Source organism: Labrus bergylta, chromosome 1 (assembly GCF_963930695.1).
Source record: "Labrus bergylta chromosome 1, fLabBer1.1, whole genome shotgun sequence".
In the NCBI taxonomy this organism is placed as follows: domain Eukaryota; kingdom Metazoa; phylum Chordata; class Actinopteri; order Labriformes; family Labridae; genus Labrus; species Labrus bergylta.
In genome coordinates, this window is record NC_089195.1 from 19984781 (window position 1) to 20000350 (window position 15570).

General features: G+C 38.3%; 2 protein-coding genes across 2 annotated transcripts; both read left to right on the forward strand.

Annotated features, from left to right (window-relative positions):
- The first annotated feature begins 2550 nt into the window (after positions 1-2550).
- pin1 (peptidylprolyl cis/trans isomerase, NIMA-interacting 1) lies at positions 2551-6910 on the forward strand. Its single transcript, XM_020643567.3, has 5 exons — positions 2551-2708; positions 3754-3836; positions 5082-5190; positions 5278-5388; positions 5995-6910. Exons 1-5 carry the CDS (start codon positions 2651-2653, stop codon positions 6102-6104), a joined length of 471 nt encoding a protein of 156 aa, XP_020499223.1. The 5' UTR covers positions 2551-2650; the 3' UTR covers positions 6105-6910.
- A 259-nt stretch (positions 6911-7169) lies between these two features.
- LOC109990803 (perforin-1) lies at positions 7170-13592 on the forward strand. Its single transcript, XM_020643033.3, has 10 exons — positions 7170-7329; positions 7778-8065; positions 8171-8250; positions 8516-8561; positions 8800-8942; positions 9043-9181; positions 9276-9356; positions 10396-10886; positions 12736-12829; positions 13290-13592. The coding sequence occupies exons 2-10, from the start codon at positions 7799-7801 to the stop codon at positions 13500-13502; spliced, it is 1554 nt and encodes a 517-aa protein (XP_020498689.2). The 5' UTR covers positions 7170-7329; positions 7778-7798; the 3' UTR covers positions 13503-13592.
- Positions 13593-15570: the final 1978 nt, after the last annotated feature.

Consider the following 15570-nt stretch of genomic DNA (forward strand, 5'->3'; position numbering starts at 1 on the left):
TATGCACTAAATGTATTTATTTAAGTTACAAACTTTCATATTAAATGTATCGAGCATCAGTCTAAGCTAAAGACCATAAAGTGTTATGGAAATAAGAGACTAAATTAACATACAGCAATGACCAGCACACTGATTTTTGTAGGTAAATATCAGCTTTAATTCAAGATATCAAAACAACATTTTTAACACAACATTTATTTCACATAATACATTTTGACCATTAAAATTAAAAGTTAAACTGAGGATAATGTTACATCTGTGTGTGTTCTGCTCTAAAGGTACGGCTCCTCTTTTTTGGATGGGTTGTCCAATCACGGTTGTTTCCTGCGACAGATTCCATCGATTCAATCTCTGTGTTTAACAAAGATGAGCATCTCCTGTGTGGCATTTTTTTTTGTGGTGCTGCCCTACTGGTAGTACAGCTCCAGGTTCATCCCATCATGGATTTCATCTGAAGAGGCCATGGTTAAGAAAAACTGTGTGTGTTTTCATCCGTTATTATCACTACAAACAGTCAAAATATCAAGTGACCAACTTTGATTTTGTGTTTTTCAAATCTTGTTTTGTATTTTATAACATGTAACTTGCAGTATACTACTAGATCTACTTTTTCCAAATCAGGGGTGGGATACACACAGGCACAACTTTTTGAGAATTAAAAGAAAAATGTCCTTTCCTGAGCTTAATTTCTTCAAAATGTACAGGTAAACAACCAGTAAGTATGATGACAGACTGAGCAGATTAAAGGATACAGTCCCCCAGAGTTACATGATCCTTGAATATGGTATACCTGTGGAAACAGACGAGGAACATTTGAGTTGCTAAAAGAAGACAAGCCACAGTAACAGTTGTCATGGTCAAACAGAGAAGTAGTAAAAAAAACATCTTACCATTTCTTTAATACAATCTTATCGCTCTTAGTTCCTGTCTGGGCAGAAATTAGCTTTTTCAGATCTCCAATGGTATCATCTGCACTGATATATTGCGGTTAAGGAAAGAAATTGGAAAAAATAAAACATCTGGCGTTGACGGTCTTGTGGTTACATCTGTCCACAAAGACAGAGCCCAGTTCTTCTGTTTTGGTTCAGCAAACTCAGGAGACATGACATTAGCTAAAATTGATACTATTCATTTTTATCTGAAGAACCATGGCTCTTCAAATACACATTACATGGGCCGTTTTATTATTTAACAGTCTTAAAAGGCAGTGTAGGCCTACCTCTATCTTTAAATAAAACAGAATAGAATAGAATTACTTTATTGATCCCAATGAGCAAAAAACACAATGTTAGCAACTCTAAGCACAATATAATATTAACTACAAAGTAAATAAGTACTAAAAATATCAAAACTAAGAATGAGAACATATACAACCAGGATTTAACTAAGCATTACTAGTCTTACATAGGAAGATTAAATATGGAAGATTGAATGTAAATGTGCAAAAAAAATGTGAAAAGACAGGAATAATTAACTCACACTTTTCCCTAAAGTTTAACTGATTGGTTGTACAAATTAAACAGTAGATTTATCGTTATTATTAAGGATTTCAGTTTAGACAACAGTCTACCTCAGGGGTGGGCAACTGGCGGCCCGGGGGCCACATGCGGCCCCCATCAACCCTCAATGTGGCCCTCGGGTCAATTTTTACACATCAATTAATTGGAAACATGAAGAAAAACATGACAAAATCTGCCATGAAATCATGAAAACCAGAAATGTGTCCATAATAATATTTGATCACTGGTATATGTTTGAGTTAAATTTGAGACATTACTGACTGTAATCGTTTTTGTAGACTACAATTTGGCCCCTCTGGCGGTGAGAGTTAAATGAATGTGGCCCTTGCTGTGACCAAAGTTGCCCCTCCCTGTACTAGAGTATACTTATGTTGTCCTCTCTTGAGTTATTGTTTTTCTGTTATCATCGCCACCGTTTCAGTGAAGGATACTTGCACTTCACCCGGACTTTCTTGCCCAGGCGATCGTTACAAACCACCTCGATCATCTTCAGTCCTGTCTGTGAAGAAACAATGAGACAAAGTGAGCACAGTATCTGTTAAGTGTCTGGTCGATTTAAGAAGTTCCTGCTTTAGTTTAGAAACACATGTTTTTATTAATGACCTGTGTGGATTACTCACAGCCCGACAAATCACAAACGGAGCATTTTAAAATGTGTTTTAAAGAAAGCATGTGGTACGTCATCCGGAAGCTATCGTCCGCTAACCAACATTGTTCAAACCAATGTGCGTAACGCTATTAAACAAACACAAAATCCTTCTATTATTCTAGGAAATGTGAAATAACAAATATACTGTGTGAATATACAATTCCTACCTATAATATTCAATCAGAAAAGCGTATATTTCCCCGTTCACTGATAGCTTCCACAATCCTACTCTTCGTGGTGCTTACCGTAAAGTGTATTTTTGTGTTTTCAGTCTCTCGACCAATCAAAAGGGAGATCGATGATTGACAGACGAAACTAGCCTATGGCAGAATAGAAGAGCCAGTCTGAGGCGGCCCTTACCCTGAAAACAACTCCTATCGTAAACAATAAGCGAACCGTCGCAATTGCTAAAGCTGCAGCCAAGGCTGTCACACGGTAGATTGAAATCAAGTCTGAAAACGCATATTGCAGAAAACAAATTATGGCCGACGACGAGAAGCTACCGTCTGGGTGGGAGAAAAGAATGAGTCGTAGTTCAGGTAATGAACCAAAAGCTATAAGTGGCTGAATATACCAGCTGAAATGAAGTTTGTGTGGATTTAGCTTACGAGCTAGCTGCCTTTGCATCGTGGGTTAATCTAAGTGGAAACCCCCCACGGATCACACTTTAAGTTCAATGTGGATGAGCTGAAACTAGTGCTGCAGGTTAACAAAAAAGTGTCGTAAACGTTAAAGGTGATGTGTGGCTGTCATTAGTGTTTCTCCATGCTCGGTGCTGGAACTGGCTCATTCAACCTGGCTGCTGCAGGGCCCTGCATGACGTCACTCTGCTCCAGTGCATCACCTGCAGAGAGGGCGAGCCTCAGCAGGGGGTCTTACACAAATCTACAGACATAAACCTCAGCTGCACACATCACATTGTCCTCCAGCCTTTGACTTTGATGTCAGCACAAAGATGTTTAACACTTCGAATCAGCCTCTCATTACATTGTTTTTTTCATGTTGACTAACAGATACTGTGTGAGGTGAAATGGGTTTGCTTCCACTAGGGGATCCAGCCACCACCTCCGCTTTGTGTTTCAATCTAATTTGAGTGATTACTTGGTCTTTTGGTGTTCAACTCAGTTTTCATCGACTCTGCAGCCTCAGCAGACAAAAGAAGCAGCTTCAGACGGCTGCTCATGTTGCTCCTCTTTGTCTGCTGGACGTGTCAGTAATGAAGTAATGTAAAATAAACAGCTATTTGATATTGCTAACAGCTGGAGAGGCAAAAAAAACAAAACAAATTCTCTCTCCTGATATCAACTCCAATGCCTTGAACAGAAGCACTTTCACCCTCCACATTACAGTCCATTCTCTTAATCGTATTGTGCAGTCATTGGAGTATTTTAGTTGTTAGGTATTATAAGACTGGGATTGCTCTCTCATTACAGATAAAGTTAGATTTTTCATTTTGTCAATGAATGCAGCTTTAATCTCTCTCTCTCTCTCTCTCTCCTCTCTCCCTCTCTCTCTCTCTCTCTCTCTCTCTCTCCTCTCTCCCTCCTCTCTCCCTCTATTCATCTTGCTTTATTTGCCCTGCAGGCCAAGTGTACTACTTTAACCACATCACCAACGCCAGCCAGTGGGAACGGCCAACAGCAGACGGCCGAGGAGAGCCAGACAAGGTTATTATGTGAATTATTTAATGTATTAATTGTGATGATCATGTTATGAAGCACGTTAATAAACGAGTGTTACAAAGTGTTAAACATAGCATACATATAAGACTGAAATATTTCAGTGATGAGATGATAAAAGTTACTGAGGGAGGTCTTATGGAGCTTTGGGAATTCCTGCCAAAAAGATTTAGGGTGCACTCACGCTAGGTAATCCGTACCGTGCTTCACCCCCTTAAAATCCAATTCCTTTGATTGAAGCATCTGAGGCTTTAATCTAGCAACACTGACACCTTGTGGTTTGCAGTATAGAAATGTTTAAAGGCTAAAAAAGATATAGATATGATGTAGATATATTTATAATGGTGTATGCATTCCTTCATGGTTGACATTTTTTCTGAGTTCATGTGATGTGACAAGAGAATGATGATAATCTCTTTTAATACCGAAACTGAAATACAAAATAATAATCTGAAATGTATTGATTTCAAATATGTATAACAACTTTGAAATAAACTGTACAGATCATGAGCCCAGGTAAATTCTAGCTTAGTTAAGATTTCAGAGTAAATTAAATTTAGTCATTTTTCTCTGTTGTTTTATCAGCATCATAAAATATAGCCTAAACTAAAAGAACCTGACTAAGACATTTTCATTTAATGGGTTCCAGAGCAAAAAGTCCATCTAGTACTGGACTCTAAAAAGGCTTCTCTTGATTCAAAAGAAAAGCATTTAGGATTTTTCTGAGACTCCTCAACATTTGTTGACATAAGTCATGGGTGTTAGAATAAATAAGATTGATATAAATATTTGTTAGTGAAGGCATGAACCTGAGAGCAGAGTTTCTGTTTTATTCCCATGATTAGCTTGAGTTATTATGTGACCTTTCTGCTTCACATTTCATGAGTCAGTCCTTCTCTCTAACTTTACTGCTTTTGGGTTTCCAGGCCAAGCAAAAGTAAATGTTAACGTTTCTTGTGTTTCTATGAGAAACCCTCAAATAGGCCTTTTTTATTTATAGCAGACATTTTTTCATGGAATGGCTCAATAGCTAGCATACATTTAATTTAATACAGCCAGTTCAAGTTCTAAGGAAGTCATAACAGTTTTATTCATGTGCAAGAATGCACAATATCAGGACTGTAGGGAGACAATGGAGACTGATTGACTCCTGCAGCCCATCATGATAAAATGTGTTTATGATGCCTCATAAAAAGAGTCTTATCAGTTTTTTGTTTTTTTTTACTTGCTCAGGTACGCTGCTCTCACCTCCTGGTGAAGCACAAAGACTCACGACGTCCATCTTCATGGCGGGAACAAAACATCACACGGACTAAAGACGAGGCGCTGGAACTCATTCAAAGTACGTGAAGCATCAAGCGGGGGGGTGCGGGGTTAATTGATTTGATCAACAGATTTAATGTATTCTTTATTTCCCATTTCTTTACAGAGTATATAGAAGAGATCAAGTCTGGAGAGGAGAAGTTTGAGTCCTTGGCTTCTCAGTTCAGCGACTGCAGCTCGGCTAAGAACGGTGGAGATCTGGGATTGTTTGGAAGAGGTACAAACACACAACACAATAATCTCCCACACAACATCAATCAATCACACCATTCGATGAATCTTTCTGGTGGCAATTTCATTGTAGCAGCCTGTACATAAAACACAGCAGCATACAAATAAAACATCAGTTATACAAAGACCTACAATGTAGAATAGGATTTAATTTTATACTGATAGTTGACATGATTAAAAAAAGCAGTTTTCACATATCGCACTCGTGAAAATTTCTAGAGAATTTTAGGAGCATTGCCCTTAAAATCCTCCTCATCTGGTTGTTCACACATGCACCACACAGCAGGAGACTATACCTGTCAGAAGGGAGGGGGCGGGGGGGGGGGGGGGTCTCCTGAGGTAAGACAGGATGTAGAAATAACGGCGCAGAAGTGGAGGATGAAGCAGCAGAGTCGGCTATACGACGCTATAATGAGGATATTTATATGTGTAGCTCGACAGAATCACAATATCAACCAACTAACAGAAAACAACATCATTTTTGTCTCATGGTTAAAGTGTACAAACAGGTCATTATTATTTGTTAAAATGTTTTTATGTAAGTTATCATTTGAATACTCTCTTTTAACAGTTTGTGTTTTATATGTTACAGGTCAAATGCAGAAGCCTTTTGAAGACGCCTCCTTCGCTCTCAAAGTAGGAGACATGAGCGGTCCTGTTTTCACTGACTCTGGAGTCCACATCATTCAACGCACTGGTTGAAACGAAAAAGCCACACACTTTATTTCCCTGTTATCACACACACACACACACACACACACACACACACATACACAAAGTAAAACCAAACCAGACCTGTGATTAAACCTAATGACACATGCCACCAAATAAATAAAGCATATGGGCTGAATTGTGTTATTTTAAGCAGGACACATATTGTCCAGACCAGATATTTTCATTACTCTTAACAAGAAGTGTTGCTGAGTCTCCCATGTCAGACCTGAAGCTTTTATTAACAGCGGTTATGTCAGTAAATATAAACATGAGTGCCTGTGACTCTGTTGAAGTGAGTGTCCAGCTGTTAACTCGATGATTGAAGACTCAGAATGCGCCTGTAAAAGCTCGTATGTTTTTGTATGTGCATGTCTTTAAAAGGACCATTTACTGTATGTTTTTTCCTGTAACATTTTCCATTTCTACAGTATGTCTGTAAAAGCAGCCCTTCTATCTGAATAAATGCTCCAGATTTGTTACATGTTAAAAACACTTTGTACCCATGGAAGTCCCCCACAATCAAAGAACACCGTTATTCTCAATATTTGATTCAATTTGTTTGTCCGACTCCCGATGTTCAATAACCCCGATTAATATTCCCCATAAGCGGCCTGAAAAAGAAGTGCATGTTTCCCTCCCCTCTAACTATATGCAAAGTTGAAAACAGTTGAAAACTTACAGATATTAGCAATCAGCTCAGCAGCTTTTAAATGCATCAAAGTTCAAAAATGAAATGTTGCACTGTTGTGTCATTGGAGTTATTCTTCCTCAATTAAAAGACTCTTTTTTTCTAAGTCTCTTGTTTTGCTTCTTTCTTTTTTTCTAAGAAAATGTGACCACAGATCTCTTTAAGGGACCAGCTTGATGTTCAAAATACAGTTATATTACATTTTATATTGTTTGTTGTTTTAAAGTGGGCTATATGCTTTCATTTCAAGTTAGGGAAATAAAATGAAGCCGCTTGTATAAGAAAGAAATATGCTCTTCTATTACACAATATGACAATTTTTCGCCTCATGCAAATAACCTTTGGTCACTGTGGGGTATAAATGTCTGAACAAATTATCACTGCTGGCTGTCTGTGCTTTCACATTTCACTCGCATCTCAAGTCGGGTTTACTGATTGTCCTTGCGGCTCAGAACATTAAGACACTTCAAAAGGAAGCTTCACTGTCGTAGAAAGGCCAGACTGCGTAGAGGCGTGAGGAAAAAGGTAAAAGATCAGCTTGAGCTTATAATGTGCGCTTGCATCCATTAATACGAGCATGTTGTGTCCTGCATGATGATCATAATTAAACTGCTTGCAGACTTTATAGATTGAAATATCAATGATATAGTTTTTTAGTAAATCTGCGTACATAACACCGTTTTGATAAGAGCTGAGTAGCTACAGGAACATTCTTCAAATTGTTAAATTGTTGCAAATTAGATTACATGAGTAAGATTTGGAACTGACTTGGCAAATTACTCTTTGAAATAAAAATCTTAACAGGGAGTCAGATTTGCAGACTGCTCTAGATTAATGTTTCTTCTGGTATGATTGGTCACAGTGATAGATTTTGTCATGTAGCTGTTGTATTTTGGGATAAAAATGTTACTTTTTCATTTAAACAATGTTGCTGAACACTTAAAAACTCTCTCTCTCTCTCATTCTCTTAAAGTGTTCCAGTTTCCCGTCTGTCATGTTCTCCTTTTCAAGCCCGACTTTACTCCTCCTGAGTCTCTTCCTGTCTCTGTCGTCCTCCCCTGCTCTCTCCTGTCGTATCGGGAGCTACAGAAAATGTGTCAAAGCTTCCTTTGTACCAGGTCACAATCTGGTCGGAGAAGGCTTTGACGTGGTCACCCTCCAGCGTACAGGAGCCTACATGATTGATGTGAAGAACTACCTGACCCCTAAGGGCACCTGTACTCTCTGCACCAACTCTTTGCAAGGCAACAAGCTGCAGAAAGTAACCAATTAAAACAAATAGGCTAAGCAATAATTGTGCAGCATATTTATAAGGCGTGTATTTTGTGTGTGCATGTAAACAATGAGTTCTCACCTCTATTATCAGCTTCCAGTCTCTGCAGTGGACTGGCGGGCATTCAGCCAATGTACAGCTGACCTTCAAAACAGTCAACACACCTCTGTCAGGTATTTTATCATACAGCATGTTAAAGATAAAAGCAAGAGAGCTTTTATCCTCTGATCTTTGTTCAAACTTCAAAGAAACACACTTGTCACTTTGACACCCAATGCAATATCTAAAGGGATTGAATTGACTTGCATGCAATCCTGTTGGGTACTAATATTATTTTATTATTAATATATTTTTGTTTGTTTTTATAATAATCTTGTTTAACTGTGATTTGAGAATGCAAAATTTCTAAAGGTGTTTTAATGGTTATTGTGTCTACAGCTCCCTGGTTAACGATTACATCTCTCAGGACAGTAAGGACTGGAAGGTAGGAAATATTTCACAGCTGTTGTCATAACAAAAAAATCCTGCATATTATCACACATTATAGAGTTAAAATCCTATGTGATGATCACTCCAACTATTTTCCACTATATTTTTGAAACTGTTAATTGTGCTTCTGCCTGTCTTGGCCAGGACACTCTTGAAAAAGAGATTTTTAATCTCAATGAATTTCTTTTCTGTTGAACCTTATGGAGTTTTATTTGTTCCATTTATTTAACCAGTTTGGCCTAAATTTGGATAAGTTTGTGTCTGTCGGTCTGGATGTGGGAGGAACTCGCTCTTCTGCGTATAACTTTGCTTCAAAAAGGTCAAGAGAGGACCATTATTCCTTCAGCACCCACAGGATCTCCTGCATCCATTATCGGTACATTGTGGAGGCCCCTGCACCATGCAAAAGATTTTCTCAGTCGTTCTACTTGATAGTCAAGCTAACGTAATTAACTATTTTGTCTCTTTATTTGTAGTTACCGTGTGTCAAACAGGCCGCAACTCAGCTCCCAGTTCAGAAAGGATTTGGCCAGACTGCCAAGTTTTTACAACTCCTCCACAAAGGCTCAGTACAATGAACTCATAAATACCTATGGCACACACTACATCCGCCAGGTTGTAACACAGACACAGACACACATCATATTAATGTCCTTATTTGACCAAATAATCCAATTTTTTGACTGAACATCATTGTTCTTCATTTCAGGTTTTCCTTGGGGGACAACTCAGGCGAGTTACAGCTGCACGCATCTGTTTGTCCTCCCTGAACGGGTTCTCCACACAAAAGGTCAACAAACAGTCACATTTAATGCCTAAACGCTCCTCATAAAAAACTGTTATTTGTAAGTCGCTAACCTTATAGTACTACTCAGTTAATACATTAACTTTAATTATTCCAAAAAAAGCAGTGTATGCTTTAGGATGTTACTGTGTTTGAAGAGTTGCTTAAACCGGGAGAAAACTCATTGAGATTAAAAATCTCATTTGTAAGAGTGTCCTGGCCAAGACAGGCAGCAGAATAGTTGACAACGTTTCTGACAAACAATGAGCAGCCATACATTAAAACATTAATTTAAGATACATGAAGAAGAATAAAAGACAAAATAACAAGTCAAACAGTGAATATTTGCCAAAGTCTAGTTGTGATGTTATGCTGGCCATGCCCCGATCTTTATTATGGCCAATGGCCAGCGTACTGTTTCGTTGCTTAACGGTTACTTAAAAGACTCGAAATCCACATCATCAACGCCCCTCTTTATCTCCGTGGCTTCAGGAAGTCTTGTCTTTTCTTTGACAGGAATAGAGGATGGGGGAGCTGAGAGGTAAAAGGTAGAGGTTCTTTATACTTATACTACTTGCAGCTCTTTAAATGTTATAAGGGAGGAAGTGCGGCAAATTTGAAAAAATTAGGGAGGTTATTTACCATAAATTAAATTATTTCTGTAATATGTTTGCGAATACGTCTAAATTGTATTATCACTACCAAACTATCACTACCAAACTTATCTGCCTGCTGTCATTGGCTGGGGGAAACACATCTACTCCCAGCCCAGGAACGTCCCAAGTCAACCAAATCATCATACAGGCAGAGGACAGGGTCTCTGCAGACACAGTAACCACGACATGTGTATGGAGGCCCATAAATGACAACTGAGCGGCATAACTTTTGTATAAGTCAGTATTTTATTTTGTTGGAAAAAGCTACTGACTCTCTCTATCTTTATTAAAAGGAAGTATAGCTTCATGATTAACTGCTCTGTTGACAAATTCGCCCCTGCAGCACTGTGTGCACCACCTTAATATTATTCTCTTTTCCTGTCATCCAGGTCCACTCCTGCTTATCACTAGGTGTCTCTTTAGGTCTGGGCAAGTTGAAACTATCTAGTGAATATGACTCTTGCTCCGGGATCTTACAGAACACAGACATCACGGCCTCTTTCAGCTCGGGCCTCCACCAACACTACACAGAAGTGGTAGGAGGGACTGGTTGGGTGGGGGAGTTTTTGATCGCTCAAAATGACTCCCTTGGCTACACAAAGTGGCTGAACACCCTGAAGGACCAGCCTGATATTGTTAAATATTACCTGAGACCAATGTATATGCTTGTGCCAAATGCGGCACTGAAGGCAGGGTTGAAGGTGGCCATTGAGCAGTACTTAGAAGACAATGCAGTGAAAAAATCTCCCAAAGAATCAGACTGTGGGGCCCTGATCTCAAACTGCTGTCCAAAGAAGTTATGGGTGGGAACGCTGGAGGTGACCGTCATCAGAGCCTGGGGCCTTAAAGCAGACTTTTGGGGAGCGGACAAGACTGAGGGGTGAGTAGAGTGACGCCAAGGAATGAGATTTGGGGGATGTGTGTGGGCCATTACAAATAGTGATATTAAAGCAACAGGATGCATGGAGGAATTCAGTTTGGTGAGGTTTGACACCCACCGAAGGTCTCTGAGTGCAACTGCACTGTTCAAACAGTCCTGTTTTGCCTCGCCCTCACAGTCAATTAGCATTTTATTTACAAGCAGAGGGTGGTGAAAAGAGGCTTTTCATCTATCAAGAAATGCCTAGGGAGTAAGTAGTGAATTATAATAAAATTATTTTGGTCTTGTAGCATTATTTGATAGGGGATACGGATAGCCTCACTGGCACTGGACACACTAACTGGCTATTCAAGCAGTCTGGACTCTAGCTTTTTTGTTGGGTGAAATGCTATTGTTAATGTATTGATATGTTTGCACTTAGTAGCAGGTATAGTGTGCTTGCACAAACCTGGCCTGTCAGCCTGTTCAGTGTTTATTAAACATATATTCATTTTAAAGGAGACATAATTGTTAATTTTACGGTGTCTTCTGTTTTATGTTATTGCTATTTATTGTTTACAATATTGTTATTGATAATTGTTGTTGTTGTTGGCTTTTCCTGGGGAGTTTGCCAGACACTAGTTACGAAACTAGTTAGTCAGCTTTTTAAGTCTCATTAATAAACAGCTGTTGTCAGCCTCCATCACAAATAGAATCTCACTCTGTGGGAAACACACGTCTACACTAGTTAAATTAACCAGCTAATGAACTTGCCATGGCTTCTGCTTGTTTAGTTTTTATAGCTAACCCTTGCACCTCTCTAGGTCCACCCTCTCCTCCAAATTTGTATGGCAATTAACTTTTGAAAACCAACATGGTGCACCCAAATGCAAAAATGCCAAACTTGAGGTTTGGTTGAGAGGCTTGGATGAATGTAGTCACATGAGTTATCTTCATTATCATTATTTGTACAGTCTGTGGCTAAGGCACCTCAGTGAGAGGAGGTAATTTTGGTTTACAGTGATAGAGAGAGCGAGAGAGAAAGAGAGAGAGAGAGAGAGAGAGAGAGAGGGAGAGAGAGAGAGAGAGAGATTATGTGTTTGATTATGTATGTGTGCAGGTTTGCAGGCTTGTGTTGGAGGCACTGACATTTATCTTTGTCATGGTAGTCACACAAGTTTCATAAGTAGTAATTGTACTGCATGTGTGGGGGACAATTTGGGCTGGACTAAACAAATTATTAATGTTTAAAATTTAAAACAAGCATGTACAAAGAGTATGTACTGTATATCATTGACTGTATACAAAGATGGACGATGCATTGCAACCTCCTTTTTTTTCAAAAGTAAAGCCAAAGTACACCCCATGACAGTCTCTGACATTGCGCTGCTAACGTTTTTGGAGCCAGAGTTGATGCAGCAGGCATAGTCGGCTAGTCGGAGCTGCAGTGTTGACCCACCCTGCCCACTTATCGAAACACATCAAACTTAATGAAAGAACGGCATAGATCCTTAATGCCAGCACAGTCAGCAAAACAGATTCTTGTGTTGGTTTGAAGCAGACAGTCATAGTTATGGAAAGTTCAATGACGCTTGTTTTAGTCATTGTTGCGTTTTTTTCTTGCTGTTCCTCTTTATTCTGCTAATCTGGTGCACACAGCGCCATATGAGTGGCATTTGCAGAACTGTCAATCATGGACTTGTGCCCCTTTTTTAAGCACCAAATAACTAATAAAAACCAAAGTTCTCAGAAATGTGAATGTCCATGTGATAGATACACACACATCCATATATACACAAGAAGTGAGACCTGAGAGCGGTGTATCATCAAACAAATGGATGAATTTTCTTCTTTGTTTTTCTCTTCACAGCTATGTTAAGGTGTGGTATGGTTCACACTATCGCCAGACTCATATGGTAAAATCAAACGATCCCTGGTGGAATGCCTATTATAATTTCGGCAAGGTCAGTAAAAATGTATATTAAACATCAGCTTAAATTAACTTTAATACAGGGAATAAAGGGAATAAAGAGAGTCAATGTCTAATGGCTTCCTACCTGTGTCTGCTATGGACAGAGGCATTGTGTTTTCAGGCAGTTGGTTTTGTCCATACTAGCTCAATATTGAGTACAAAATCTCAGGAAACCTCAAAGGAATAACAACCATCCACTTTTGACTCAAGTTAAAAAAAATCCAAATTAGGTGGTCAGGTTTCAAAGGTCAAGGTCACTGAGATCTCCATTGAATGAATATACTTTGTGGGTAATGCTCAAGAATGTTTATGATCATTAGGACTCATTTCCACCTAAAGTCTAATAAGGTAAAATTATGATACTTTTACACTGTGACATCATAGTGTTGCCATTATTCCCATCCCATTTTGTCCCATTTGTTATTTAAATTATTATTATTTATTTTTTTCAGGTGGACACAAACTCAAATTTCTATTTCGAGATCTGGGATGTGGATTGGCCGAATCATGAATTGCTTGGAAAATGTTGGAGAAACCTGAGCCAAGGGACACACATATTCAACTGTCCAATACATGAGGGCACCTTTCAGATTAAGTTCACTCTGACTTGTGACACTCATCTGACTGGAGACAGGTGTGAACACTACAAACCATCTACAGAGTGAGAAATATATGGGCTCACTATATATACGGAAACTGCTTGTTTTTCTTTAAAACCATATTGAATCACATAACCAAATAAATAAATGTCTTTAGATAGCTCAGCAATAAAATGATTTCAATGCAATACGAGTATAGTATACGAGTTTTAAGTCGTAAATTTGATTTGTATACGAGTTTAAAGTCATAAATTTGATTTGTTTATGGGTTTAAAGTTGTAAATTTACGAGAATAAATATGTAAATTTTCTAGCTCTGCAGACACAACTTCCTCCAAGTCAGTGTGTTTCTTTCTTCGAAAGAGCCACAGTTTCTTGCAGTATCTTTTCAGGATCTTGATATTTTATGACAATATGATGATGATGTGCCAAAAGCATTAAGACTTTAGACTTGGACTTTATCTTCTATCTTCCATTTATGACTGATTTAACCTGTGGTATATATCTGTAACTATAGGACTTTTCTGTGTTTGGGCAGATTTGAAAAAACATAAAACCTGAGGGCTGTAAATTATTTACTAGGCTATAACATAATCACGATCACATATTGAAGGGAGTGCAAAGCAGCAAACAGTTCATGAATCTTTACACCTGTTTGCTTTATTCTCCTTTTTTAAAAGCTTAAAACTAAAGTAAAAATTAATTTATGCACCTTTAAGTCAGATGGTTAAAATGTTCCCATCCTTTCTGCAAAAGAATAATTGATTGAACCATCAAAAAACATAGAGAATGAGCGTCCATTTATTTTAAGGTATAACAGTAGGCTACCTGTCACAACAAACTGCGATACATTTCAGTGTGTATTGCACTTATCAGATCTCAAATGAAACTCCAAGTCCAATTTATTAAGCTTATTTATATTTTACTGCATACACATGAGCTCTGCACATGAACTGCATTCTTCTTTCAAAAATCTAAATATCCACTAAGCTGCACTTTAACCAGCATGTAAACAAGTGTGCTAAAAAAAAAAAAAAATAGACACTTTCAAAATTCTCAAGATTACAGGGTAGAATAAAAAATCTGAGATTTACAAATCTTTCGACGACGGAGGATTAGGGCCACGCCATCTATAGTTTCCTATAGTTACAGATATATACCACAGGTTAAATCAATCATAAATGGACGATGGCCCCATTTAAAGATGAGGTAAATAATTAAGCTGTTCTTGTATGTGCACCTTGCTCACTGAGTGCTACATACACACCTTTTTTTTAACCTGATGTATACATTTTATTAACCTAAGAGTAAGGTTTTTAGGCCAATACACTTCAAACACAGTTGATGATGATGTAACATGATCTGGTGTTTACATACACAGCGGCATCATAGTTGGATGATCATTGTGTTTTGGAAAAATAAGAAGGTCGCACTCTCCTTTACCAGCTACTTGTAAGCACCAGTCCATTCACAAATATTTCTTTGGTCTATGTTTCAGCTTCCTGAAAATGAATATGTGTCGTCAGTTCTTCTCACTATGCCTTGCTAATTTATTAATAAGCTATTTAGACAAACTAAGCGAACAAAACAGGTCTTGTGTGCAGACATTTGCTAATGAGTACAACAAACACTGATGAAAAAATACCCTTTTTTTTAAGCTAATTTTAAGATTACTGTTATAGCGGGACTCTGAAATCTTAGATGTTAGCTCTTCTCATTATGTGGCATGATATGATTAAATCCAAACCATAACAACTGAAAATAACTAATCTTTACAGGGCATTGAGCATTGGGAAACATCAAATACCGTTCAGGAATATTGGTCAATGCGGCAATTAAATGTATGTATATAAGTCAAATGTTACCTTTCCTCTTTAATTTATAAAGGTGAACACACCCTTGGATTTTTTTTCATCAAGAAGTGATGGATTGACTGACAGGTTTGTCATATTGTGAAAGTCCAACAACAACCTGCAACATTACCATATAAAGGCATTCGAGCATCAGACTCGGAGTATCACCCCAGAGGTATTGCAGCGGTGGGGAATAAGGTCAATTGCTACGTCTGTAACCCAGTTGATAGTTCTAAATGGCAGGAACTTATCAGGTAAACACACCCTATACTTTATTGCCAA